Source organism: Lepidochelys kempii, chromosome 9, assembly GCF_965140285.1.
Source record: "Lepidochelys kempii isolate rLepKem1 chromosome 9, rLepKem1.hap1, whole genome shotgun sequence".
In the NCBI taxonomy this organism is placed as follows: domain Eukaryota; kingdom Metazoa; phylum Chordata; order Testudines; family Cheloniidae; genus Lepidochelys; species Lepidochelys kempii.
The window spans coordinates 91,583,762-91,611,682 of NC_136388.1; the positions used below are offsets into that span (position 1 = coordinate 91,583,762).

The window sequence follows — 27,921 nt, forward strand, 5'->3', positions numbered from 1 at the left end:
AGTCAATTTATGTAGACTAACTCCACCCACTCCTGTAGTACATCCCACTGCCTTATCCAGGTGGTGTCACAGCCCATTTATTTTCATCCAGATCTTTACCTAAACAAGGTACAGGGGCAACAAAGAGACCAAAGTCCCTGAATTAAAGACACAGCACTAGGTATGCGGAGTATATTGACAACACTGCAACCCAACACACCTCTCAGTTTCCCCTAGGTGCATCACAGCCCCAGTGAATGAGCTGAATGACAAAGCAGGACACCTGAAGGATGCCACATATGAGAACCTGCAGGGAAGATGACCAGTCATCTAGCACTGCCCTGCAAGCCCTAACAGAGGGGAAGGCACAAATATGCCAATGAACCAACCCGCCACATTGCTGGGATCCATGCCAGGCACGGAGAGGGAGTCGAACCCTGAAGCTGAGCTCTGCATTACACAGCTGTGTGTGTTTGGTCTCAGGCAGAGAACACAGCAAGATTTAAGTAGGAGCTTGGCTGCGCAGGGAAATTGCCCAGCAAAACTAGAATGTAGGCTGGGGCAGCTATAACTCCACATGGATGCTATTCGGGATAGAAGCGACCATTCCAGTGGGTTTCAGAGTAACAGCCATGTTAGTCTGTATTCGCAAAAAGAAAAGGAGTACTTGTGGCACTGTAGAGACTAATCAATTTATCTGAGCATAAGCTTTCGTGAGCTACAGCTCATTGCATCGGATGCATACTGTGGAAAATACAGAAGATGTTTTTATACACACAGACCATGAAAAAATGGGTGTTCATCACTACAAAAGGTTTTCTCTCCCCCCACCCCACTCAAGCTATTACCAACAGGAGAGTGGATTTGGGGAGGGGGGCGGGGGGAGAGAACCTGGATTTGTGCTGGAAATGACCCACCTTGATTATCATACACATTGTAAGGAGAGTGATCACTTTATATAAGCTATTACCAACAGGAGAGTGGGGTGGGTGGAGAGAAAACCTTTTGTAGTGATAAACACCCATTTTTTCATGATCTGTGTGTATAAAAACATCTTCTGTATTTTCCACAGTATGCATCCGATGAAGTGAGCTGTAGCTCATGAAAGCTCATGCTCAAATAAATTGATTAGTCTCTAAGGTGCCACAAGTACTCCATTCCAGTGGGGTTAGTCTGAAATAAAGGTCACTTGTATTCTTAAGTGAAGAGCCCAAACAGGGAGTTAGAGCAATGCCGGCACCGCCATGGTAGTATAAATTATACTGCTCTCGTTCTGCTGGTCACTTTTCCCAGGTAGATAAACCTTGATTTACAAGTTGCTGTGGACATGCCTCTATTTATTGATCTAACAGAACAAAGGCTAAGAGCCAAAGGGAGACCATCCAGCCTTTTGATAGAAACATCACTCAAGAGCTCGGTGCTGGCTCTTGGACAGTTTTCAGGTGCCGATTCCAGAACTTACCGATTAGGGCACTGTGACCTACAGGAAACCTTCTTTTCCTATGCTGTAAATGGGAGGAAATTAATGTTCTTGCTGCGGGGTTGTATCCAGACTGCCAGAACGAGAGCAGCTCTGCCACTGAATTACTTAACGTTTCGCGACCTGCCAATTCAAATCACACCCAATTCCTTTAAAAGGAGTCAGCAGCACGTGATTAAAACCTTCCTTTGGGAAGCAAAGAGTCCAGGAGTTGAACGAGTCCAATCAGAAGCCCTTAAAACAAAAAAGGTGGCTTAGGGCTTCCAAATATAGAACTGTATGATACTGCCAACTGTCTCCCCTCATTGGCACCTTTTCTTGGATCTGCTGTTCAGCTACATCTAGCAGCTCTGAAAATGGCACTTTTCCACATCCTATCCTGCCTCGTTTCACTAGCCCAGTATCCTGTCTTCTGACAGTGGCCAGTGCCAGGTGCCCCAGAGGGAATGAACAGAACAGGTGATCATCAAGTGATCCATCCCGTCGCCCAATCCCAGCTTCTGGCAAATTGTGACATTCAAATCATCACAGTCCAGGTACCACTATAGTGCAGCAATGTTTGTAAATATTTGTTGGATTGTCTCTCAAATGGAAGGGAACTCTTCACCACAGAGTTAACCCGAGTATTTCCCCAACCCCCCTTCCCTTCCCATCCACACACAAAACCGTGTCACCCAATTTTTGTGGTGCATGAAAGCCGGGCTAGCTGAGGGAGTGAGTTAGAGCCCAGGTTCTTCTTCAATGGCAAAGTGGGCTGGTTAGCACCCTTAGTGAAGATACAGGGTAAGTCACTCGAGAGCTGCAAATCACTTCAGCTCTGTGCCTCAGTTTCCCCATCTGTAAAATTGAGGGACTGATACTGACCTCCTTTGTAAAGTGCTTGGAGATCTACTGATGGAAAGTGCTATTTAAAGAACTAGATATTATTATTATTATGAACGTTATAGAGATAGCGTGGGGGGAGGTGTCAAACCACCACCTAAGTCAGTTCTATTCGCTGCCCAGTTTTGTTGGTACTTGGGACCCCAAACTCTTTACAAAAAGAAAAAGCTGCAATTGCCCTTGGTTCTATTAACAGACTGAGCCTTTGAAAGGAGGAAACACTCTTGTGACCCAGTTTTAAGCTGAAGAGGTAGAAATGGCTACACACGAACAATTCATAAGATTAATGGTCCACCCTAAGAATTCCATGTGCTTTGGAAGGAATGTGTCTCTTGGTATATCAATAAACACAGATATGTAGAAGGGACAAGAGACTGCTAGGGAGGTGGGGATCTGCACAAGGGAGGCTGGAGAGGACCAGTACTTTGTAAAGGGCTTGTTTGTTGCTTGCCCATTCCGGTTGGTTTTATGTATCAGTTTCAAACTTTTTAGAGACTACGTAAAATGACTGTATTGAGGACTGTCCTCCAGGATCTCCTCTGCTTCATTCCCTTTACTTACACCTCCACACTACTCTCAAAGGCCTTGTCTAACCTAGGATTCAGGCTGATCTAGGTAGCCACATATAACAGCACCTCTGTTCCCGCTAAGCTGCGCAGTTAGGCAGCTGTCCAGGAGTGATTCATATGCTGTGCACTTGATTAGCAGAGCCGCGCAAATCTGGTGGCATGTGTTCAGGTGCCCCTCCCCACTGCTATTTTGCAGCCACATTGCTCCTGCAGCTGCTCCCAGGACCCTCGTGCTGGCTGTGCAGAGCGGTTGGAGGCGGGGGGGTGTAGTGGGAATGCTGATGTCAGGGTGTCCCTGGAGATGATTCAGCCTTGATTAGCCAAAACACTTAATTATTGATAAGATACAAATGTGTCTACCTAGGGATATATTTGCTAGACTTGCAGCTGGTCTATCCTCGCATATTAGAGGTTGGAGGGGAAAGGTTTCTCATCATTCAATCTATCTCTCGCTAGGCCAGAACATATTCCCTGGTTACAAGATATAGCTATATTCACATAAAGTGCACTCTCTCCATATATATTAGTTTATATGCTCATTGTACAACTGAGCACTGAGCAGCTTAGAGGTAATGGTTACTATTTCCAGGAGGCTCTAGAGAAGAGAGATCTGAACCATGAATGAATGAAAGAAGAACTGTTAGTTCCACCCCCCATCTACCCTTCATGAGTTTTCCTGATGTTCACCCTGAGATCACCCTGCTCATTTATTCAGGTTAAGATGTATTCATTCTCAAAGGCTTTGTTTTTAGCTCAACAAGAATGGATTCTGTTAGCATGAGAATCATCTGCCCTCTAGCAAAAGGCAGAGTAGGAGATGTGGAAGGGGAGGGAAGGAGAGGGGATGGAATGGGGGCTACAGAGCCCAGACTTTCCAGCCATGCCAGCCTAGACTAAACACTACTGAATGCATTTTGTTTTCATGTCTCTCCTTAAGTCACTATAGCAGATCCCAGGAACTGGGCTCTGAAAAAAGAAACTGACTTAATTTGAAGTAAAACAATTAAATTTAGACACTAGCCACTTAGACATTCAATTGGAAAACGGAAGACTGGCTGACAGGCATCAAAGTCCTGCCCACCCTCAACTTGTAATGTAGGCAGTGGAAGTAGAGGGCTCTGTGCAGCTTGGAGACTGAGCCCTGACCATTGCATGTTGGCTTCAGGGTACGTGCTTGGCAATACCAGCAGATAAATAGCTGGCATTGTCATGGAACACCAGTGGGTTCTGAAAAAAAACTGTATTTACATTATTTCAACATTATTCAAATCTGAGAGTGAATATTTTGAATGTTGTCTAATCAATTTTCCTTTAAACCAACCAAGATCAACACCGGACTTTCCTCGGAAAGTATTTCACCAACCAGGGGGAAGTGCCACTTCTCCACAATCCCACCCTCTCTCAAACCGTGGGACCCTGAGAGGGAGCCTTCCTGCTCTCCACGTTCTGCAGTGCCCCTTCCCCCTCACAAGGCCTTGCCACCTGGTGCCCCTCCACCCCTACCTCTTCCATCGTATTTCTCAAGAGAGAGTTCCCCCTTACCAGCTCATAGTGGGCAGACAGCCTCATACTCCATGGCCTTGTCCTTCTGCCATTGACTGGCCTTGCTAATGGAACCACCCCCCATCTCAAGGCCAGCAACCCTCTATCCCAGGCCTCTGGTGTTAACTGATGTTGCCAGCTTCACTGCTGCTTCTTGGCCTGAGAGAGCCCAGAAGCGAAGGGTTGAAGGCCAGGTTGGGAGGGTAAATTCCTGGCAGAGAAGAGGTGAGGCCAGAACTGGTTCAGCGACTTGGGGGAAGGCTCAGCTTCTCAAGGTAGGGACTGGAAGCTTTCAAATGCTCCCTAGCAGAGCTGGTGGAAAAATCTGGTGAAACAGTTTTCCCATCAGAAAATCCTACTTAGTCAAACCTGAAGTGTTTTGCCGGAACATGTCAATTTTGATGAAATGTAATGGAAAAGTTCCAAAACAATTTGAGATGGAGAATTTCATTTTCCTTACTCGTTTTGTTCTGATGTATTCTGTATAGATATTTAATATTTTGGAGCATCATCAAAACAGAATGGTTCAATAAGGCCATTTCAAAGTTTTCCAGAAAAAGAAACACTGGGATTTGGACCCCATAGCCCGTGTGTAATGGGTATGTTCTACAGAACTAGGAAGAGACTTTTAAAGGCTAGGAATTACCAAAGTAGCTCAGACCTGGAGCTTAACACAGTGTCCAGAAGAAGCTTCAGAAGAACGTGTAAGAACGGCACAGTAAGCAGATGTGTGATGATCGGATTTCCCACCTACACCCTTTCACAACTCTAATCTTTATCTCCAATAGTTACAGATGGGCTTAAACCCTGAAACAGAAGCTTTAGAGTAATGCAATATGCCTTTCTCTTCCCCTTTCTGTATAGTTCCCTATGCCTTCCCCCTGGAGTGATCTGCCTCAGGCAGCAGCAAAAACACTTCAAAATGCCATTTGTGCAACAGACTCAGGCAACATGCCCAAGCAAGGTGAATAATGTCAACATCCAGGTGACCCTGCAACAGAGGCCCCTTGCATTCAGAAGCAGAGTTGCTTTCATTCTTGGAGGTTGTTCTGTAACCTCTCTTGGGTCTAGACTTAGTTACATTTCCAACAGCAAATGTTACTCCCACCATTTTCCCTCCCACTCTATGAAATACATTAAAAAAAAAAAACCCTTGAGTAATAAAAGAACAGAAAGTTAATATTGCAGGTTAAATATCTTCGCTTTATGGTTTGTTTCCTCCCCATTACCTTACCCAAGGATTATTCGGCTTGGATTCGCTAGAGTTAACTGGACTGAATGCACTACAAACCAAGTAACTGATAACTCTGAGGTCAGGATTATTTAATCCGACTAACCCAGAGACGCGCATCTGCAGGACAGATCATAACGTATGTCAGTCGGTTAAGCCTCTGTAACTGAGCAGGCACTAGCCAATGCATCCTTGTTATACATGCTTCTGGCCTTTTTCAGAGCCATTTAATACAGCTTGTTGAAAATTAGATTTGTCTGATTATGTTGTATCCAAGAGCAGGTACTGGCCCTGTTTTAGTAAATAAATAAATAACTCAAATAAGGATTTAAAGTGACAATTGTCTCAGTCTTCCTTCCAATGGCCCTTTGTGTCTGGGCACCATCTAGGGCAGGGCCCAAATCGGCAAGGAACTCAATACATCCTCTCATTGACTTCACTAGGAGCAGAGGGCAGCCAGCCACCACCTATTGTGAGGTACCTTTGTAGGATCAGGGCCACAGACTGCAAGGTCTTGGGAGTAGAGGCTGTATCCATCAAGTACCCTGCCCACTGTGTAAATACATACCAGTACTCCAATTGTTAAAATCTTAGCTAGAGTTACATTAAATGCATTAACTTACCCCATTAAGATTAAATTTGTAATTCTTTCTAGGAAAATATCTGCAGAAATAAAATCCTCAATGAGGCATTCAGGGACAAATACAGAGGCAGTGAGCAAGGTGATAGAAATTAGACTCCAAGAGTCTCCTACACAGATTATTAAGGTTGGACAGTGCCTATCACAAAGGTCTAGAACTTAGAGTTGCCAGCTTTCGCCATTGGATTGTGAGTCTTGCAATATTGGGCATTTTTCTTAAAGCTCTAGCTGGTGGAATCATGTGATTCACAGGACTCCCAGCTTCCATAACAAGAGTTTCTAGTCATCATGGTTACAAAGAAAAAAAATGAAAACATGAACCCTACAGGCTTGGAAACAAAAAGCAACCTAAAACCTCAATATTTCGTGATTTTTAGACAGTCTCATGATATCTGAGCATTTGAGGTCAGCGAAACTACTTATCATCACGATTCAATGAGCGAAAAGGAGAAGCCCCGTCCGACTTTGATACATCCCTTCTTCCAGGTCCCACTCTGTGTGGTAGTTACACCCTCTGAGGCGCCTTTATAATCGATACCAGGGCTGGAAGCAGGTCTAAAGGAGAATAAGTTAAACTAAACTAACCCACAGTCAGGATCTATTCGAGCTGTGCCCTCCCCGTACTGTTGTATGGCTGCGAAACGTGGACACTACTCCTTTCAGAGTGGGCAAAGCTGGAGGCTTTCCACACAAAATGCCAACATCATATATTGGGCATAAAGTGGAATGACTTCATCTATAATGCAGATGTTTATGGTCGCTCCCGTCTACAGACAACTGGGGCCATTGTCACAAGACGTTCCAGCGTTCTCCGGATGGCTTGTAACATCCGGGATAAAATTCCAACAACCAAGGGGTGGAGGCAGCCCAGAGGCAGACCCCCTATTACGTGCGTTCATTAAGTCTATTCCAATGTTGGACTCTCAGGCTATCAAGCCCTTGTGGCCATGCAGGAATGAACCAAATAGCAAACGATCGCTCCAGCTGATTGTTCGGCTAAGCGTTGAAGAAGACAAACTAACCCTTACACATCACCCACTAAGCCCAAGCTCTCCTTTCACATGTGGAGCTTCATAAGAAAACCCAGCAGGCTAAGAGGAGAGATCGTTTGCCAAAAAAGGCTGTGCCTTCCTTAGGGGACAATAAATAAAGTTGACACAGCGGAGGCGTGGATCTGGGATTCAGCACAAAGTTCATTCATGCGACAAACAGGATTTCCATTTGAAATGTTCAGTCCAAGCCCCTCAGAAGGCAACGCCTCCCTCAGTCATTCAAAACCAGATCAGCAGCTTTAAGGAGCAGGAGTGTTTGTACAAGAGGAATTTACATTCAGGCTTTGCTGGGGCATCCACCAAGTACTCATTCCCTCCCCAACAAGCCTAAAGCATAGCCCAGCCCTTATTAGTAGCCCTTCAATTGCCATGGGTCCTGGGACGGGACTAGCCATCACTGATAGAACACAGAGAGACCAGGCTTGTTAAAAGAGGGTTTTCAGAGTAAGGGCTCTTGCGTGGGAAGGCCATCAGAATCCCTGGGGAGGAATCCAGAGAGCAAACCTTTCACAAGAGATGCGAGTAGCCGGGTCATAAAAACAATAGCAACGCCTGGATTATGTTAGGGTGAAAAGAGCATGAAGTAAAGACAAGTGGGAAGGATAGGTCCAACAGTGGCCGTAAGCCAATATGGTCAGGGATGCAACCCCATGCTCTGGGCGTCATCCCTAAGCCTCTGAGTGCCAGAAGCTGGGACTGGATGACAGAGGATGGATCATTCAGTTATTGCCTTGTTCTGATCATTCCCTCTGACACACTTGGCAGTGGCCATTGTTGGTTCATACTGGCCTAGATGCACTGCTGGTCTGACTCGGTATGGCCATTCTTCTGTTCTTATGAAGGGAGGAGGGTGGTGAGAACAGTTCAGACAACGGGCACTTTTACAAATTGGGGACCCACTAACACAGCCTCTGGGCACCCCATTTTATTTGCCCAGCCCCACAATTACAAGGGAACACATTTCAAAAGACCCAAAACAAAAATGCCTTCAATTAATTTCCCCTTCATTTAGGTGTCACTGCAAGTCTGCCTGCTCAGGGGCCCTGTTTCAACATGTGGAACATTCCCAGGAAGAACTCTGGGTTTTAATATATTAAAGGAAACTCGCTAGACACTGGAAGTAAATATCCAGACTGAGTAGCACCTGATGTCTGTTCAGGGGCAAGACTGGGACTCTCAAACCCCTTTTGCGGCTCGGAGGATTGGAGCGGTAATGCTCTACATAGGTTAGGTGGAAAGATGGGAAGCCCTGTTGCATTGCTGCAGAAAGGAAGGAAGAGGGAAACAAGATACGTTGGAAGATTATGAAGTGCGACAAAGGTGGACAAGTCACACAGAGGAAGAGAAGGAGTCAAATCCAGAGTGAGAGAGAGACAAGCTCCTCTATCCACAAGGATCTGAATCCAGCACAACACTTGGAATCATTTCAGTTTGGGAACAAACAGAGGACTAGGCTGGTTTGCCTATCCCTAGGGCATAATATTTCACTCCTAAGCACAATTTAGCAGCTGGCACAGGGCAGCATTGTGGAGACTGGCAACCCTCTCAGACTTTACTTGTTTAAAGTAACATCCATTGTGATTTGCATTATGAATATCAGCCTCAAAAACCGAGAAGAATGCTTTGCGGAAAGGCATGTTCAAACGCCAAAGATAACTAGGCATTGCTGAGTGCCTGGGATGAATACTTGGCATCTGACAGAAAACCAGAGGTCTCAGAAGGTGGGCTCAGCATATTGTCTCCACACACGTTGCACCACTTTATGCTGGCAAAGTTATGCTCGGCTATATTGGAAAAAAGGCACTTTAGACCAGTATAGTTATTACTATATATGAGGGGGAATAAGCTACTCCAGTATAAAGGTGCCTTATACCAGTATTACTGCATACACTGGTACAAACCTTACCATGTAACTATCTGTAAAAACAGAACCCACACAATCCCATCCAAACTAATTCTACTGACACAAAAGCTGAGTGTAGGCCAGGCCTTGATAGGGCTGGGCTCAAGCCACAAAGCTCAATGGGAATGGCCTCAGTGCTCCTGTTCAGACTTAGCTCTAGCAAAGGAAAGAGAACAAAGCAAAACAAGAATGAGGGTGACCAACTTCTGGAGAGGATACAGAATCCAATTCTGTGTCTGCCCGTGGTAACCCAGGAAACTATAAGCTCACGGATTCCGCACAAAATCACGAAAAGGTTGATATGGGATGAAATTATCAAAGAAGTAAAAGATGGTAGCAGAATTAATGCCAATAAATATAGTTTTATGGAAAATTGGGTCTTGTCAAACAAATGATTTTTTTTTTAATGAGGTTACAAGTTTGGTTGATTAAAAGGCAACTGTACTGCCAAATATTTTGAGACTTCGGTAAGGTATTTGACTTAATCTTACATGACATTCTGATAATGAAAAACTAGCACTATACAAAAGTCACCGTGGCCCATATTAAATGGATTAAAAATTGGTTGAACTAGTTCATTTAATTGGAGCTACACCAATGATCATTTGACCCAATGAGCTTTCACTGACATTAAGACAGGCAGCGTCTTTTCATTCTGATGATGGAACATGAGCCAGAAAGAACGGCTTCGCTCTCAGAGTTCGAAAAAATAAACCCCAAAACACCTTTTTACCAGGAAGCTAAGAAAGTGCAATCTAGCATCACTGAGACACAGTAAAATGGAATCTTGTTGCCATTGTTATGATCAATTTTCAGAGCAGAACTAAATTTGTGACACTTGTGCCATTCCCTTTTCTGGTAGGCCAGAGAGGAATTATTGTGCCCAGATTCGAAAGTGAATGTTCAAATACACATTTAGCCAAACATCATTCATAGGTCAGTGGAAGGGCATGTACTTTTGTACATGTACTTTTGAAGAGAGTGGGGGTTTTTTGTGCCAGATACTGCATAACTAAGGCAATCAGCATCCCACAACACAAGGGGAAGATACATAAGTGAAGAGAGAAAGAAAGCCAGAGTGAAATGGACCAGTGCATTGCAGCGCTTGACATTTCTTCTTCTATCTTCGTTTCAAACAAACATTCTGTCGTGAAGCATGAGGGATACACGTGAGGGGGAAAGTCACATTTGCAATGGCCTGTAGCGTTAGTGAGAGCTGCAAATATAGATCATGAGGCTAATATACTCAGCAGACAGCAATAGCACTAGACACACAGTCCAACAAAGTTTCCCAAGAGTCTTTAGCTCCCGTCTAAAAATTTGCATGCTTCCTCAGCAGATGCAAAGGTGTGAGTGAGAATTACGCAGTAATCATGAAATTAAGCAAATTAAGATGTGAATTAAAAAAAACCTATCTACAAAAAAAAAACAGATTCATTGCTGTGTATAATAGTGATTTTTTTTGTAACTATAAATACAGAAGTGGGGAGAGAGAATAAAACATGAATTTGCTAGAAAAGAGTCATAGGATAAACTATACTGATCAGCTCTTTGTCGAGGTCGTTAGTGTGTCAGGGACCACGGTGAACAGGTGCAGCTCCTTTTGTTGTCACACATGTATCTTTCAAACACCACTGGTAGAGGGCTCGACTGTAAGACTTCACTCCCTGCATAGCGAAGCGGGTCCCCCTTTACTGCACAGACTGGGCAACTGCTGTTGGCATGAGAGCAGGAACTTCTCATCCTCTGCACCTCATTGTGAGTGAGAACATAAGAACGGTCAGACTGGGTCAGACCAAAGGTCCATCTAGCCCAGTATCCTGTCTACTGACAGTGGCCAGTGCCAGGTGCCCCAGAGGGAATGAACAGAACAGGTAATCATCAAGTGATCCATCCCCTGTCACTCATTCCCAGCTTCTGGCAAACAGAGGGTAGGGACACCAGCCCTGCCCATCCTGGCTAATAGCCATTGATGGCCCTATCCTCCATGAACTTACCTAGTTAGTGGGCAGGGCTGGAGCAGAGAGGGGCAGGCAGTGGGAAGAGCCTTGGCTCTGCCCTGCCCCTCTAACTTGCTGTCCAGAGGAGTTGGCCAGGTGAAAAGGCAGGGAGTAAGCAGCTTCAGGAAATGGATGAAATATTTCACCAGGGGAGGAACTGGGACTGAGTGACAGTTTGCCTCTGGTCTGCTCCTGGGGTGGTGCAACTGCACACTAGATCAAACTCGGAGCAGATTGTAAATTATAATCTAGCCCAGGGTGTGTGTGTCCAGTAGAGGCTGGGTGTCAGCAACCTGGATATGGGTAGTCTGACCTAGTGGTTACAGCCAGAGTTCTTCCTAGTGGTTAGAGCCGGGCCAGGAATCAGGAGACACAGCCAAGGGTCAGAGCCAGAATCAGAAGTCAGGCAAGGGAACAAGGCTGGAAGCAAGACAGACATAGAAGCAATCGCTGGAAGAGGCTTAAGCATGGATCAGCAAGCAACAACCTGCTGCTGGTGTGCTTCCGAGCACACCTGCTGGTTCCCCCCAGCCAATCAGGCAGTTCTGCTGGAGCTCACCTGTGTTCATTGGTCTGGCTGGAGACTGAGCTAGCTAGTCCCAGGCTCAGTTGCTGGCTCTCATTTCTGACACTGGGTTATGCTCTAGGATATCCTAGGAGCTGCCGGCTTGAGCAGTACTTCTTAGACCCAATTCTCCCACCACCACATACGAGCAACTTCAATGGAGACCTTGCTACTGAACCTACACTTACCAGTGCTGTTCAACATATTCATAAATGTTCTGGGAAAAGGGGTAATCAGTGAGGTGGCAAAGTTAGAACATGATACAAAACTACTCAAGATCGTTAAGTCCAAAGTAGACTGTGAACAGTTACAAAGGGATTTCACAAAACTGGGTGACTGGGCAACAAAATGGCAGCTGAAATTCAATGTAATGCACATTGGAAAATCTAATCCCACCAATACACACAAAATGATGGGGTCTAAATTAGCTGTTACCACTCAAGACCGATCTTGGAGTCATCAGGGATCATTCCAACATCTACTCAATGTGCAGCAGCAGTCAAAAAAAGCTAACAGAATATTAGGGATAGATAAGAAGACAGTAAATATCATCATGCCACTATATAAATCCATGGCGCACCCACACCTTGAAAACTGCATGCAGTTCTGGTTGCCCCATCTCAAAAAAGATACATTAGAACCGGGAAACGTTCAGAGAAGGGCAACAAAAATGATTAGGGCTAGGGAACCGCTGCCCTATGAGGAGAGATTAAAAAGATTGGGACTCTTCATCTTGGAAAAGAGACGACTAAGGGGAGATAAGATACTGGTCTATAAAAATCACAGATGGTGTGGAGAAAGTGAATTAGGATAGTGTTATTTACCCCTTCACATAACACACAAACTAGGGGTCACCCAATGAAATTAATGGGCAGCAGGTTTAAAAACAAAGAAAAGGAAGTATTTCTTCACACAACACAGTCAACTGTAGAACTCGTTGCCAGGGGATGTTGTGAAAGCCAAAAATGTAACTAGGGTTCAAAAAAGAATTAGATAAGTTCATGGAGGCTAGGTCCATCCACAGCTGTTAGCCAAGATGGTCAGGGACGCAACCCCATGCTGGGTGTCCCTAAATCTCTGACTGATAGAAGCTGGGATTGGACGACACCTGATGAATCACTTGATAAATTGCCCTGGTCTATTCACTCCCTCTGAAGTATCTGATGTTGGCCACTGTTGGAAGACAGGATATTGGGCTAGTGGGACCATTGATCTGACCCATTATGGCCACTCTTATGTTCTAATATATCTGGCATCCACCAAATTCAGTTTATAAGCCCTCTACCCTTAAGTCTAGCTAATTTGCAACCTACTCTTTTCATTAAACCCCAACTTTGAACATAAATGAATATATTTGTGGGAGGATCAGAGACCTGATCTTCCAGCCCCTCGTTAGGGCCAGATCCTACAAATTCCTACATAAGTAGGGCTTATTCATATAAGTCTTTGCAGCATCAGGTTCTCAGTCCTTGCCAGGAACAACAGCTATTTAAATTGATGGGGAGGTTGTAAGGCTAAGGACTGAGTTAGAACTGAAGGACTGGGCCCCTGGTAACAAAGAAAATTGCTTATTGGCAATAAAATAGGAAAATATGCTCAGAAACTAAGATGAGGTGAATCTTGAATTAATATAAAGATACTGGCAGGGCAACAGTTAACAGGCTAACCACGTTTTTGAGAACGCCTGGGGGATAAAGCAAGAATAGAAGATCCACAGTGCCTACCAGAAACTCACACCTTGTCACTAGATAGCCAGAACTGTTTACAAAACGCACAGTGCACTTTTCGGCCCTCTTGCCACGTCGCAGTACTAAAGTGACGTGTTATTATATTTCTTCCTGCTTCTCGTTGCTAATAAAAACAATGGTTCGGCTATTTACAGTCTTGGGCCCAATCCTGCATTCTCATACATGAAAAGCTCCTCGGGATGCCAGTGGAAGGTTTGGGTTTTCAAGGAACCCAGGACTAGGCTCTATGCCCTATTATTTTTTAGCGTGTTCAAGAAAGCTGGAGATGGGTACTACTGGAGCTTCAGCCTGAAGAACATGCTCCTTTAGCAAAAGTTTTCATCCACATTCAGCTCAAATGTTATCAAGCCAACGGAATGTGCAAGAGAGAATTTTTAATACACACCTGCCGGAGGCTGGTGGAACCATTTGTCACTATTTTGTAGTTGTCACAGTCTAAATATATTCAGTTCATAATGATTAGAGGTCTCTGTTAGGGCTACAGTGGGACTATCACCATGGAAATGACCACACTGCACCTGAAGGGGGTGGGGACGCTGACTTTGTCTGGGCTTGCTGGAGGAAGGTAGCAGTGCTTTGGGTGGGGGGAGGGAAGGAGGTCAGAAACTGCTGCAGAAAAGTGGGGTGAGGGTGGTGCTAACTCATCCCCTGGGAATGTAAGTGCAGAAGGCCTTAAAAGGGGCAAGCCCAGGCATTAGACACCCTTTCTCCATGCAGTGGGCAAAGCAGCACCCACCGACCCTCCCTCCCCTTAAGATGGCGACTAGCAGGTTTGCTTAGGACCTGCCATGGGTATCGCGCTAGTCGCTCCTTTCTAGTGGGGGCTGGGGAGTAATTTTTCCCTCACCACCAGATTGATCTAGGCAGAGTGGGGTTTTTTCACCTTCCCTACGAGTTTTCCAGGAGTTCTTATTACAGTGAGAAGGAAAGGGGGTAGGCTATGTCGCAACTTATTTTGTAAGTGTGGGGCGGATGTCCAGTGCAGGTACTCCATAGAGAAAGCATCCAGTGAGCGGACAAATGGCTTGGAAAAGGACATAAAAAGGAGGTGCTGGTTAAAGGAATGGAACCAGGTAGGGTGGTTCGGGGTCCAACGATTGGCACAGCAGGGAGCCAAGCCCCTTTTCTTATAGCCCACCTTAACCCTTCTACAAGGCAGGGTGGATAATAAGGTGGTTGTGGGTTGGCTGAGGGACGTGGATGGAAAATGAAGGGGAGCTGGCAGAAGCCACCAGGTAATCATTGAATGAACACGGAGTTACTTGCACTGTACACTTTTCTCTGCCGGGTACTCCCAGACGTCTAATAATAAAGTTGCGGCCTGATTAAACCCATGTGAAGTATCTCCTGTCCTTCTTTTGATATAGCCAGACAAAGTAGGGGCCAGGTTCTCCACTTACTCACACTGTTTATACCTGTTTGACTTCAAAGTTGCTCCAGATTTATGCCATTCATTGCAAATGGGATGAAGATCAGACCCACTCACTCCAATGGCAATAGTACTCATGAGGGAGTGCAGAACTTGTCCCCTGCAATCAGTTGCTGCTCCAAAGTTACATCTGTTGATTCTATACTAGCCATGTTCTGATTTCAGTTTATAAAACAATTTAATAAAAACTTAATACGGTTAATGAAGAGGGTCATTTTCATGGGATTTATTAACAGTAGATCCCTCTGTCTTATTTTTAAAGCAGTGAGCTCCTGAGAATCATTAAGGTTTGGAAATATTCCCCATTATCACTTAATGAAAAAACCTCTATGTGTTCATATTTAGATTCTGTTTTACCTCGATTTTCCTAGAAAGGGCCTCTTAAAATCTGAAATGCAATCAAGTGATTGAATTTCACACCTCTATCATTCTACTCAGAACATACAAGTTACTGATTATCAAGTTTTTATAAAAAGCATTCTCTATTGTCCCTTCCCATGAACACGGATCAGATTTGGAAACCAAACTTAAGTCAACTGAATACTTAAACTCACATAAGCCTGGTGCAATGTTTTCATATAGAGTGGATGTCTGGGCCAGATTTTGTTTGCCATTAAACCATTTTAATTCCAGAGTAACTTCACTGATCTCTATTGAGTTACTCCAGATTTACACAGAGATCATGGAGGTAAAAAGTGTCCCCACGTTATGAATGACTTTCTTGAACACATTGCAAGTAGTGGCGACTTGATATCTAAAATATTTTACTAGCTGCAGAGCTAGAGGTTGTTTCGCTCCCTCTACAGAAACAGACACAATGGTGCATTTTTAAGAGCCAACGCAAGGAATACACAGAGTTACTGCAGAACCATTTATAGCCAGCTCTTTTCACCAAACTAATGGACCCCAGGAACAATAAATGCCACACTTAGACATTACTGATACTGGTGTTGATTTTGCTAGTTTTCTTGCCATTTAAAAAAACATGAAAAGTGGTTTCAGTCATGGAGATTGAACGCAGATGTGTGTCAAGGAAGTAGGGTTTTAAAACCACCAATACGGCGTTCAAAGTATACAGTGACAAGCAACTGGAAAAATCTTTACTCCCCATTTATTTGGTTATTACCAACTGCAGTGAAGATCAAGTATGCTAACTACATGTACAGCAGGGTCCTACCAGCAAGTGTTTACAATTGCCATGGGACTTCTCTCTTTTTCATGATCCCTCTTTTTTTGCACCCCAGCCTCCCAGATCGCATGTGTTCATGCTCATATTGAGAGCAATCTTGCAGTTCTCTCTCAGGCAAGACTCCTGTCATAAATATAAATGGAAGGGTAAACACCTTTAAAGTCCCTCCTGGCCAGAGGAAAAACCCTTTCACCTGTAAAGGGTTAAGAAGCTAGGATAACCTCACTGGCACCTGACCAAAATGACCAATGAGGAGACAAGATACTTTAAAATCTGGAGGGGGGGAACAAAGGGTCTGTCTGTCTGTGTGATGCTTTTGCCAGGAACAGAACAGGAATGGAGTCTTAGAACTTAGAAAGTAATCTAGCTAGATATGCGTTAGATTCTGTTTTGTTTAAATGGCTAATAAAATAAGTTGTGCTGAATGGAATGTATATTCCTGTTTTTGTGTCTTTTTGTAACTTAAGGTTTAGCCTAGAGGGATTCTCTATGTTTTGAATCTGATTACCCTGTAAGGTATTTACCATCCTGATTTTACAGAGGTGATTCTTTTACTTTTTCTTCAATTAAAATTCTTCTTTTAAGAACCTGATTGCTTTTTTCATTGTTCTTAAGATCCAAGGGTTTGGGTCTGTGTTCACCGATGCAAACTGGTGAGGATTTTTATCAAGCCTTCCCCAGGAAAGGGGGTGCAGGGTTTGGGGAGGATTTGTGGGGGAAAGACATTTCCAAGCAGGCTCTTTCCCTGTTATATATTTGTTAGACGCTTGGTGGTGGCAGCAATAAAGTCCAGGGGCAAAAAAGGTAAAATAGTTTGTACCTTGGGGAAGTTTTAACCTAAGCTAGTAAAAATAAGCTTTAGGGGGTTTTTCATGCAGGTCCCCACATCTGTACCCTAGAGTTCAGAGTGGGGAAGGAACCTTGACAACTCCCATTCAAGTTAATGAGAGTTTTATCAAAATTATGGCTGCAGGACTGGGTCCTTTGTTTGCAGCTATCCCTGGGAGACAGAAAGGAAAAAAGTTCCGAGCCGTCTGAAGACAAAATGCAACATGAGAAAGAAAAGCAAGTTTGTAACTCAGGTGCAGCACAGTCTAATGGAAATGGCACAGAGCAGAGAGTCAGGACTCCTGAGTTTTATTTCCTCCACTGTCACAAACTAGCTGTGTTACCTTGATCCCCATCTCCTTTTCATCAGCTAAGAAGCCTGGGATAGTCACAGGCACATTCTTTGCAAGGCATTTTAAAGAGTACCGGTGAAAAATGCTACAAGTGACAAGTATTTAATATTTTAATCACACAAAGTGAGGGCCCAATCCTGCTTCTTTTCCTCCAGCTGACTTCACTAGAAGCAGGATCAGGTCATCATGTTAAATAGACACTTTGAGCTTTGCACATAGGAAGTCAGGGAAAGTGATACATTGAGCTATGCCAACTTGGAAAAAGCCCTGAAAGTTTGATGTGATTGTATCTTAGTGAAATAATGTGGTGCTCAGTGACTTGAAGAGATTGCAGATGCAGAGTATTAATTAGAATAAAAGATTTGGACTAGTTTCGCTCCCCAATTAAAACCATAATCCCAAGGAAGAAATTGATTATACCCTTCATTGTCAAATTTTAGTTCTGCAGTTCCTCTAATTGCAGATAATCACCCTGCAGCTGGATTACAATAGGGCACAATTGCTGCTTTGTTTCGCTTTCCATTTTATTTTTAAATCCTAAATGCCCCTCGCATTTAGGATCCCAGAGGAATCCCGGAGCTGGTTGAGGGCTCGGTAGCGGTAACAGCTGGGAGCAATCAGCCCCAAAAATATAGCCACAGTGAAGGCAAAGGGGAAAGAACCTGCAGCGCGAAGGGGCCGGTCCTGCTCCGGTGGGGGAGTCAGTACCCAAACTCCCATCCGCTGCAAAGCGGAGCAGCCTCGGGCTTGGGGTGAGACGATTTCTCTTGCCCTTGGGATTCTCCTGCTGCCTCGGGGACGCAGGGTGGATCTGAAACACGGGCAGCTCCCTGCGGCCAAGCGCCCCCCTGGCTGAGTCCCGGCTCCGTCCGTGCAGGGGCGCAGAGCACACCCCTGGGCTCGGCGCTGCGGAAGAGTTCGCAAAGTTCCAGTGCGCGTCCCCCGGGCTCCCCGCAGCTCCAGACTGGGAGCCGCCAGGCCCCCCGGCAGATGGCCCAGGGGTTCCGGGAGTTTGCTCCCCACACGTAGCCGGGGGAGAGGGGTCCGAGTGCCTCCTCCTGAGGCCCCGGGACTGGAGGGGCAGCCCCGCGCGGAGGTCGGAGCAGCCCCAGTCCCAGGCTGGCCCGGCACCTGAAGGCGCAGCGCCGTGCGCCCCAGCGCCCCGCGGAACTCACCGGCGTTGCGGAGCTTCTTGTTCCTCAGCACGGACAGGATCACCAGCGCGTTGCCCACGAGGTCCCCGACGATGGTGAAGATGATCACCGCGGCCAAGGCGGTGGTGGCCCCGGCGGACGGGCGAGCCCCCGGGCTGCAGTCCCGGCAGCTCCCGTTCCCGTCCGGCAGCTCCATGCGCAGCGCTCCCAGGGGTGCCCCTCCAGCCCCCAAACTCAGGCTCCTCCCCGGGGAGCAGCGCCGCCTCTGACACCGCTCTTCATGCTGCCGGATCCTCTCTGGCTGCCAGTCCCACCCCATCAGCCAGGAGCCATCACTCCCCCCCCCCCCCCCCGGCCCGTTCCCTCCCCTGCCAGCTCCCGCTCCGGACAGAGACGCTGGCGGCAGAGCGCTCAGCCAAATAAGAGGTCCCCCCACCTCTCCAGGGCGCCCCCCGCCTCGCCTCGCCTCGGGCACCTGCCCCCCTCCGGCCCCACGCCGCCCGGGGCGCTCGCACACACCCACCTTCGTCAAGCCAAGCCCGGCCTGTCTCCTGCGCGGCCCCGCCACTCGGGGACCCCCCCGCCCCCTGCGCGGTGTCCGCCCCCCTCGGGGAGTCGCCGCTCTCCCCGTGCGCAACGGCGGGGCTTCCTGGCCGGGCCCGGGGCTGACACCTGCCCCCGTGCCCGGGAGGGGGGAGCGCCGGTGCCACGCCCCCGTGCGCCTCCTCAGGGAGTGGTGCGCTCCCAGCGGTGCGCGCCGGCCACGGGCTCCCAGCCCGGCCCCGAGCAGCGGCTGCCCCGGCGCCCGGCTGGCCCCAGTCGGATACAGAGCGCCCCGGTTCTCCGCCGCCTTCCCCGCTTCCTGGTACTGACCCCAGCTGGGGGGACAGAAGAGCACCCATCTGCCTGGGACCACTGTTCCCTCTAAGCTGTGGGCGTGCACGCAAATCCCAAACCCGCTGCACACGGCAAAACAGGGCAGGCACAAAGATCTGCCCATCAGCACAACAATTTGCACAGAAGACATTCTTTGCACAGACGGACTGTCAAAAATTAGAGGGTACATTGCCTGGACCGACCAGAGGGGTAGGGACAGGTGGGCCCAGCCACCCGGCAAAGAGCAGGTCCAAGCCGGAGACTTGCAGACAAGCAGCTCCACCGTGGGCCAGCGCTCCCAGGGCTGACCGACTCCTCCGTGCGGGGGAAGAGCTGGACTTTGTAACCCCAGCAACCTTTGGGATCGGCCTGGACACAGCGAGGGCTCGGCTGTGTGTTCCCAGGCCTGGGGAGAAAGAACTAGCAGAGTCAGCCCCGGAGATGAATTTGCAGCAAACCAGAGAAGTGAATGCAGCCCCTGTAGCTCCCAGCTGAGAGCATCTCAGGTTCCAAGCACTGTCCAACAGTTTAACATGGAGATCTCATGGAGATCTGGGAATTGGTCCTGCTTCGAGCAGGGGGTTGGACTAGATGACCTTCTGGGGTCCCTTCCAACCCTGATATTCTATGATTCTATGATCTCCAAACGGTGCCCCGCCAAACTCTTCCCGGTCACCTACCCCTGGCTTTTCTCCTTGCTTCCAACTGAGCATTCTCATGAAAAGGCAGCGGGAAATATTTCTTTTCCAGCCAGGGACTGAGTCACAGGCGCGCTCAGTTGTGCTAAGGCTTGGCTCTAGGGCGACCTTAACATGAACCTAACTGAATATGAAATCAGTTATCACTGCTGGAGAGTGGCCCATAGGGACGTTATGGGCTTGTGAACAGATGGGGAGATAACCCTGAATGGGAGGGGAGGCAGCCAAGAGACGTGGTCTGCAAGGAAGTTGGAGGTCTCTGGTGTAGGACACGGGGCTGGAAGACAGAGACAACTCCCGTTATTCTGTGGGAATCTCAGCTGGGAAAAAAAAAGTTTTGCCAATCGCAGGGCGTGGGAAAGCTGTCAGATGGCGCCACCACGCGGTCTCCTTTCGCAAGCGCAGTTCCATAAGGGCATCCTCTCGAGGACTCCATGAAAGGGCATTTTCATTTTCTCTCTCTCAACTTTTTAATGCTGGTTTCAGACCTGCCTTGTGCCGTCTTGTGTTAGGCCCCGATCCTGCAATGAGCTGCACGTGGGCAGACCCTTGTGCTCGCAGGGAGCTCCCCTGAAGTCAGCAGCAGCTCATTGTAGGACTGAGGCCTTACAGGTGTTTACTTTGTCTTCCTAATACAAGGCCATGTAAAAGTACACAGAATAAACTACAACCACCAATGAAGAACCTCTCAAACCCCTTCTTTTTGTTTAAGTTATAACCCATGTTTAAAGGAAATCATGGGTGATTTTTCAAAATCTCAGGTTCCTACAATCTTGTACCAAACACACTGGACATGGCTTACTTAAATTAACAGCGTATTTAACAAAAGAAGGTAAAATGTGCTCATTCCACCAAGGTTCCCCATTTCACCACCCAGACTATGTGTTTGATTCACCAAGATGGAAAAGATTGTATCTCAGTGATTGCGAGGTGGGGGGGGGGGGGAAAGACGACACACAACACTTGACTGTGCAGACGTTTGGGGGGTGAGATTTTAAAACAGAGAGTAGTTTTGACCCATCTGAGCGCATGTTTTTGTTTGCTGTACAGCCTGTAGCATGCAGCATTTGTACCTGAAAGGTCAGTAGAAGGAATTCCCCCACACGTATCCAGGCGCTCACTCAGAGTAACTGAGGCCTTTATTGGAATCTCCTGCTTGTTGCTGTAGCAGGGGTACGGCAGCACTGCTGGTTCCAGATGTTGAGGACGCTTTATCACACATCAGCTACCATTATCTTTAGCACAGTCTCGGGTAACTCAGCAGGTCCAGATGTCTTATAGGAAGGCTGGCAGCCAGTTTATACTGGTGCTCCAACTGGCTACAATCAGTTCAGTGGCATTCCCCCAAAATCCACAGTGCAAACAAAGCCCCCGTCTAATTTACTCACCTGCTTGTTCTCTCGCCAGGGACTGGGCGAGGTAAGCTGTCAGCTAGCTTCTCTCCTTAGCCCTGTCTGTATCAGGAGATTCAGGCCCAGGGCTAGATTAAGGCATAGGCTCTAGCTATAGACATGTGCCTAGGGCCCCAGTTCCTGGAGTCCTCTGATGTCATGTGTCTCTCGGTTTTCACTTTTAAAAATAGATCTCCAGGCTTTCCGGTTGCGGAGAGAACCTCAAAAAGGTGACCTGATGCAGTGATGTCTGCCTGAGACTGCAGAGGGGCTGAAACAATTGCTCTGAGAAGGGTGAACTGTCCCATTCATCTCAATGGACTGCTAACTCTGAATCCTGTTTCTTTGGGTGCACCCCGCCACAGCACTTATCATGGCTTTGCTGGGATGGTGTCAGAAGGAGCCCACCTGCCAATAAAGGCAAGTGAGGACTGAGTCTTCCCTCCTGTGGGACGGACCCCATCCTGCCTGAAGATAGGAGATGATGGCATGGGGATGGATCTTACTCGCCCCCAGTAGGAATGGGGATGAGGCCCCCACCAGTCCTGCAAATAGTTCTTGTCCAGGCAGTCTCCACTACTGCTTCAAATCCCCCAGGAAGTGTCAAGTCATAGTGCACGACCACGGCATGGAGTAGTGACCATCATGTGGGAATACAGCCAACAAGGGCTCTCATTTGGGAGTGTGCCTAGGTCCCAGATTACCTTAATCCAGTCCTGCTCTAGCTCCCTATTTTTAAACCCTTTAAAACAGTTTTTGGATCTATTTTAAATCTTAAATAATTAAATAATTCGTGAATTTATAGGAATTCAGACTTCCCCTGGGTTTAGTCCTCAGTAAGATGAAGCATGTCGGAAGAAATGTGGTTTAAGAATGATGATGGTGGTGGTGGTTGATTAGCATTCAATTCTTAAAGAAACACGGGAGGTGGGAGGGAGCGAAAGACACTTCATTGAACAGGAGAGAGAAGAGCCTGGACTCTTTCCAAACAATAATACCTCGCTCTTTCACCCATACATCTCAAAGCACTTTACAAAGGAGGCCAGTATGATTACCCCAGTTTACAGGCAGCGAAAATGAAGCAGAGGGAGACAATGACTTGCCCAAGGTCACTCAGCTAGGTGAGTTGGGGCTTGAACCAGGCTGCCTGAATGCCAGTCTGTGGCTTAGCCATTAGGCCACATCACCTGGGGAATAGCTATTATTTTTAACCTATTTTACATGTGATGTATGAAGAACTGGCACCATCAACAAGGCGGGGGGAGGGGAGAGAGACTTATTCTACATGCTGTTGGGGAAGATGTGTACACAAGCCCCACCTTACTTTCTATGCTGGGTTTCTTTCCACAACACAAGTACAACTAAATGCACCTCCTCCCAAAAGGTACAGCCCCTGCTAGCACTGATCACTGCTTAGAGAGGCAGATATGAGGGACAGCTGGGCAGAAAGCCAGCCAGCTTTTGCACAGTATAAAACCTTGAATATGGGGTAATCTGCTCAGAGTGCAAATCTGCAACTTCCATTGAGATCCTGATTTCCACTGGGTTAGCGTGCGAGTGGCCTGCGATATACAGTAGATCAGACTAGATGATCTGGGGTTTCTTCTGGCCTTAAACTCTATGACTCAGAGAAAAGACACATTCAGGTCTATTTAAACTCATTTATACACATACCAAGCACATGAAAGCGCTTGGAGTCTCTGCTGCCTCGGACAGTCATTTACACCTGTTTACACATTTAGCCCTGCTCCCACAGCTTCAACCCAGCTGGAAAGTCAATTTGATTGGCTGTCTGGGAATTCTCCCTGGGTAGGGGGATTCCCTGGATGGCAGAAGGCGAGCAGAGAGGCTCTACCCCACCCTGCCTCCTGAGCAGCTCAGCCCTCCAACTATTCCTGCTTGCTGGATTGGGCCCTTGGGGCTTGGGCATGTGGGCCTCAAGTAGAGCTGCCCAGGTCCCAGCCAACCCAAGGCATCAAGATGAAATGCAGACCGACACTTTTGCCTACCCCCGCTGAGCTGCACCAAGCACAGCCTGGACTAAGCTCAGAAACTGGGCCTTGAGTGCTGAGGGCATGCAACTCAGCACCAGACTGGAAAGGTGGCATTTTACACCCATATTGCACACAAGCTTGTAACCACACAAGCTGCAAGACAGGAGAGAGTCAGGCCTAAGGTTGCTGCCCCCATTCCCGGGGCTGGTTCAGTGCCTAGTCTTTATTCAGATGAGTGATCCTTTTAAATCAATGGGATTAGCAGTGTGAGTAAGGCAAGCAAAATCATAGTAGTGAGGCTTTCTGGTCCTTGAAACTGGTCCAAACCTCTGTCTGGAAGCTGCAGCTCCTTTATCCTACCTTGTGTTTAAGCATGTCTTTCAAGTTAACGAACAACTGAACAAAGTAAGACGGCTTCATAATTTAGGTCAGGCCTGTCTAAGTATCGTCAGGGGACAGAAGGAAATGCAAGCAATGTTAGACAGCTTCTGTAATGATCTGCAGTTCATGCAGTCAGGCATGGAGCATGGGCTAGCATATCAGAGCCTGAGAAGGAAAAAGGATTCTATTCTGTTAGTGAAAGAGAGGAATGTTGGCTAGGGAGCTGGGGGGTGAGAGAAGCTAAGGAAAGATAAAGACATCAGATAAGTTTGCAAGAAGAGCGAGCAGAGAACCAAATATGAAACGAAGCAAGGACAAACATCTTAACTAGGGCTGCAAAAGAGTTGTTTTCCTTAGCTCTGAATTAAGCATTTGGCCTTCTTCTGCCACACGGTCAGATCCTGGATTGATGTGTATGGTCTATTACACTGGGACACTTTGAATTAAGGAATCTGGATAGGACTTGCCTACATGAGGAAATTGACCAGCATAGAAAGGAATAATTGACTGTGGAATAAAGCCACTTTTATTCCCGAATAGCGTGTCCACCCAGGAGAGTTACACCAGCATAACCAGGGAAGAATAATTATGCCACTATAGCTATGCTGGTCAATTTCCCCATGGAGACAAACCCTTAATTAAGATTTTTCCCATGGAACCAGTTTGGCCTAACAATAACAAATGTCAGTTGATTGCTGCTTAATTAGGAGAGTATTAGTATGAATTCTACTTAACTAGACTGATCTTCACCAGTTCCAAGTAGCAAAGAGAGGTTTGCCCTGGTGTTAGACAGGTGTGAAGTTCTGGTCTGCTAAGTACAGAAGTTGCCACATTAAAAAAAAAAAGAAAGAAAGAATAAATGATGATAAAGTGCAGTGAACAGCATTTTTCTACAGTAGAGTATTTCATATAATTTTCAGACTGTTTTCTCCATGTCTTCACTGGACTAGTTAAGACAACCCGGCTATACCAGGAAACAAAGGTGAAAAGAATTAAAGAGGGAGGTTTCAATCAGTCCATTTAACATATGCTTTAGTGCAGAGGGAGAGTCACCATGGATTTTAATTTAGGTCACAGAATTTAGCCTTTCCAGTTATAGAAAACCAACATGGGAAACATACGGATATGCAGAGCTGTGCTGTGAATCAGTATGGACTGATACAGGCTTAATCCTAAGGTAGCTTCGCGTAAACTTTCCATTTCCCTCACTCATCATCTTAGGGCTAAGGCGGGAGCTGCTCTAAATTATGCCAGCTGTGGGAACAACCTGCTCTGGGTTGTTACTCTGATCCTGGATTGCCAGAATACAATGTACTCCAGCCACACCCTTGCCTGCCTTGTGATGCCCCACTATGCCGAGAGGGGATGCTTGCAGGTATGGCATAGACTCTGTGCTTTGGAACCACCCTAAGACAGCTCTAGGGAGGATGCTCTAAATTCAAGCTTCCCTGAGACAGCTCTAATTTAGTCAACAGGGTATTTTGGCCCCCAGAGCAGCCAGGAACCCCAAGGACGCAAAGGTAGTTGACAGTCTCCTCTGCCTCCAGGACCATACACATGACCATGACAGCATCTAAGCTAGGATCAGAATTCAGGGGCTCCTGCATACTTAGACCAGGATGAGACAACGTCTCTCAGAAGTATAATTTAAGCAACAAGCCAGCTTGACTCCTGGAAGGGTAAATCAGTCCGATCTGAACTGTTAAAATTCTTGGCAAGAATTAACAGAAGAGTATATTAAAGGAGAAAACAATTAATATAATTCATTTAAACATCCAGACAGCTCTTGGAACAGTCCTTCAGAAGAGGCTGCTTAGGAAACTTGTGTTAAAAAAAGGGTGAAAAAAAGAGACTGTTACCACACAAGGGGAGCAATGAGAGATTTCTAGCATAGCCACTAGCATGCAGCCAGTGGAGTTTTAACCACAGTGGCCACAATTTTCAACAGTGACTAGTGATTTTTGGGTTCTTGACTCAAGATGCCTTAAAGGGGCCTGATTTTCAGAGAGGGGTTTCTTTCTGAAAGATCAGAACCCTTTATAGGGTGTCAAGTTGTACTCCTAAGAACAGAGGCCCTCAAAAAAATCACTTTTGAGAACTTGGTCTGAGAGCAGGTCTAAACAACATGGGAGTTCAAACGCCTGAGGATTGTCCATCCCTGAGTTTCCGGGAAGCGCAGAATTGTTTAGTCACATCATTACAGGACATAAAACTTAGCTGTAATTGCTGACAATTACTGTTCTGAGAGCTGCTTCTTTTTAGCCTGGTGGATAAATTGAAGTCTAGTGTCAATTGGAGATCTAACATTAGGGACTTTACCAGGAGCGAAGCAGAGGACAGCCACGCTCTATCCATGCTGGATTTAAGGTCTGGGAAAGATGCTGCTGGAATTGTGCAGTTTGCACTGATGTCTAGACTGCGCAGGTCAGAAGCAAGTGAATCCTTTCCCTGCTGCTGTGTAGTACATATCCATCTCAGCAACATTGTGTCACTGGCTGGCTAGGTTGAAAGTGTCCCCGTTTCCTGTCCATACCCAGCACATCACTTAGCTCAGCAAGGGTTAAACTAGGTACACTGTAACAACTGAAACCCCTCATAATTGAAAAAATAGCTGAGGTGTTAATCCGCTGTCTCGCTACCAAGAGTCCTCCTTAAATAGATTATTTTGTCTTTAGAGACAGCTTTAATACTGCTTAATGAATCACTTAGAAATGATGGATTTTTTTTCTGCACAGAGACAAGCTGATTACATTGACTCAGTCAAGGTAGGCAAGACAATTAATTTTTGTCAAATATACAAAGACAACGATTGCTCTCCACAAACACCACCATAGTTAATTCATCAGCTTTCAGGCCAATTTATCTTTTCCCTGTAGCCAAGCCAGTTCAGTGAAAATGACATATCTATTTCCTTTAGTCTAATCTGGGGAGCTATTGGTGCTTGCCAAAATAATTAACACTCACTTAAAGGCGAGAGGAGCAGGTATTTCAGCACCTGATAATTGTGGGGGGGGGGAGAGAAATCACAGTCCAAATTGGAGTGAAATAAAAGCTTTCATTGGGGTGATTGATTTCAGAGGCAGGGCAGTCAGCCCATGAGACGATTCATAAACTGGAGCATCAGGGGAGACCCCCCCACCCCCATCTCCTGTTCTAAAACGAGCTTCTTGGTTACAGCTGAGGTCCTGCTCAGAGCGCTATGGCACGGTCATTAATACACTGGAGAATGGGCCCGAGCAAGAAACCTGTAGCTGGATTCGCTGCTCATCAGATACTAATAACTCCCACTGAATTGCAGCAGAGCTCCCGCTACGTTAAGGTGTGATAAGAGTTAGTCCCATCCTGCAACCGCATGCTCAGGTCCCTGGATCTAAACACGGTCATAGTTTGGGTCTGAACTGCTCAAAGCCATTGCTCCATAAAGCGCCGAATCAAAATCTTGGATTCAGACACAATATGTAGGTGTTCAAGTAAATAGAATTCCAGATCTCCCATTGCAATGGGGTTGCTAGGTACCAATGTGGCAAATTTCATTTCTGGTGAGCACAGGAGGGAAACAAATTTGAGACAGGAAGGAATGTTGGGGCTTATGCAAGAAGTAATTTCCTTCTAAAAAGGAGAAATCAGTGGACACAGAAACAGAGTTCATAGATCATTGTAATCTACTTTATTTACAACATGTACAACCTGAAGCATATAATTTTGAATGGGGAGGGAAATGGGATCCCATGTATTCCCACAGTTATGCCTGAGCTAGGTGGATTTGCAATGGTTTTAACCCTCTGAGGGGACAGTCCTTCTCACTTTGTCCAAAAATGCTTTTCCTGAGCTTTGAGGCTTTAGGACTTCTGCCACTACAGCTGTGTCTAAAGCAGGTGTAAAGTCTCTATAGGACAACCAGCAGGTACGAGTACACAGATCAATGTGGTTAGTTCTTATGCCTTAGCCAAAACATGCTAAATTCCCGTTACCAATCTATTAGTGATCTTGTAGGAGGGACTAGCCCCTCAAGAGTTATGGTTGAGGCTAGCTTCTCA

General features: G+C 46.5%; 1 protein-coding gene across 1 annotated transcript in view; it reads right to left on the reverse strand.

Annotated features, from left to right (window-relative positions):
* GPR50 (G protein-coupled receptor 50) overlaps positions 1 to 18,740 on the reverse strand; it is a 70,086-nt gene extending 51,346 nt beyond the window's left edge. The window contains exon 1 of the mRNA XM_073358717.1: positions 18,566 to 18,740. Within this exon, the coding sequence (XP_073214818.1) occupies positions 18,566 to 18,740 (175 nt within the window). The remainder of the gene's footprint in view (positions 1 to 18,565) is intronic.
* Between the last annotated feature and the right edge of the window lie 9,181 nt (positions 18,741 to 27,921).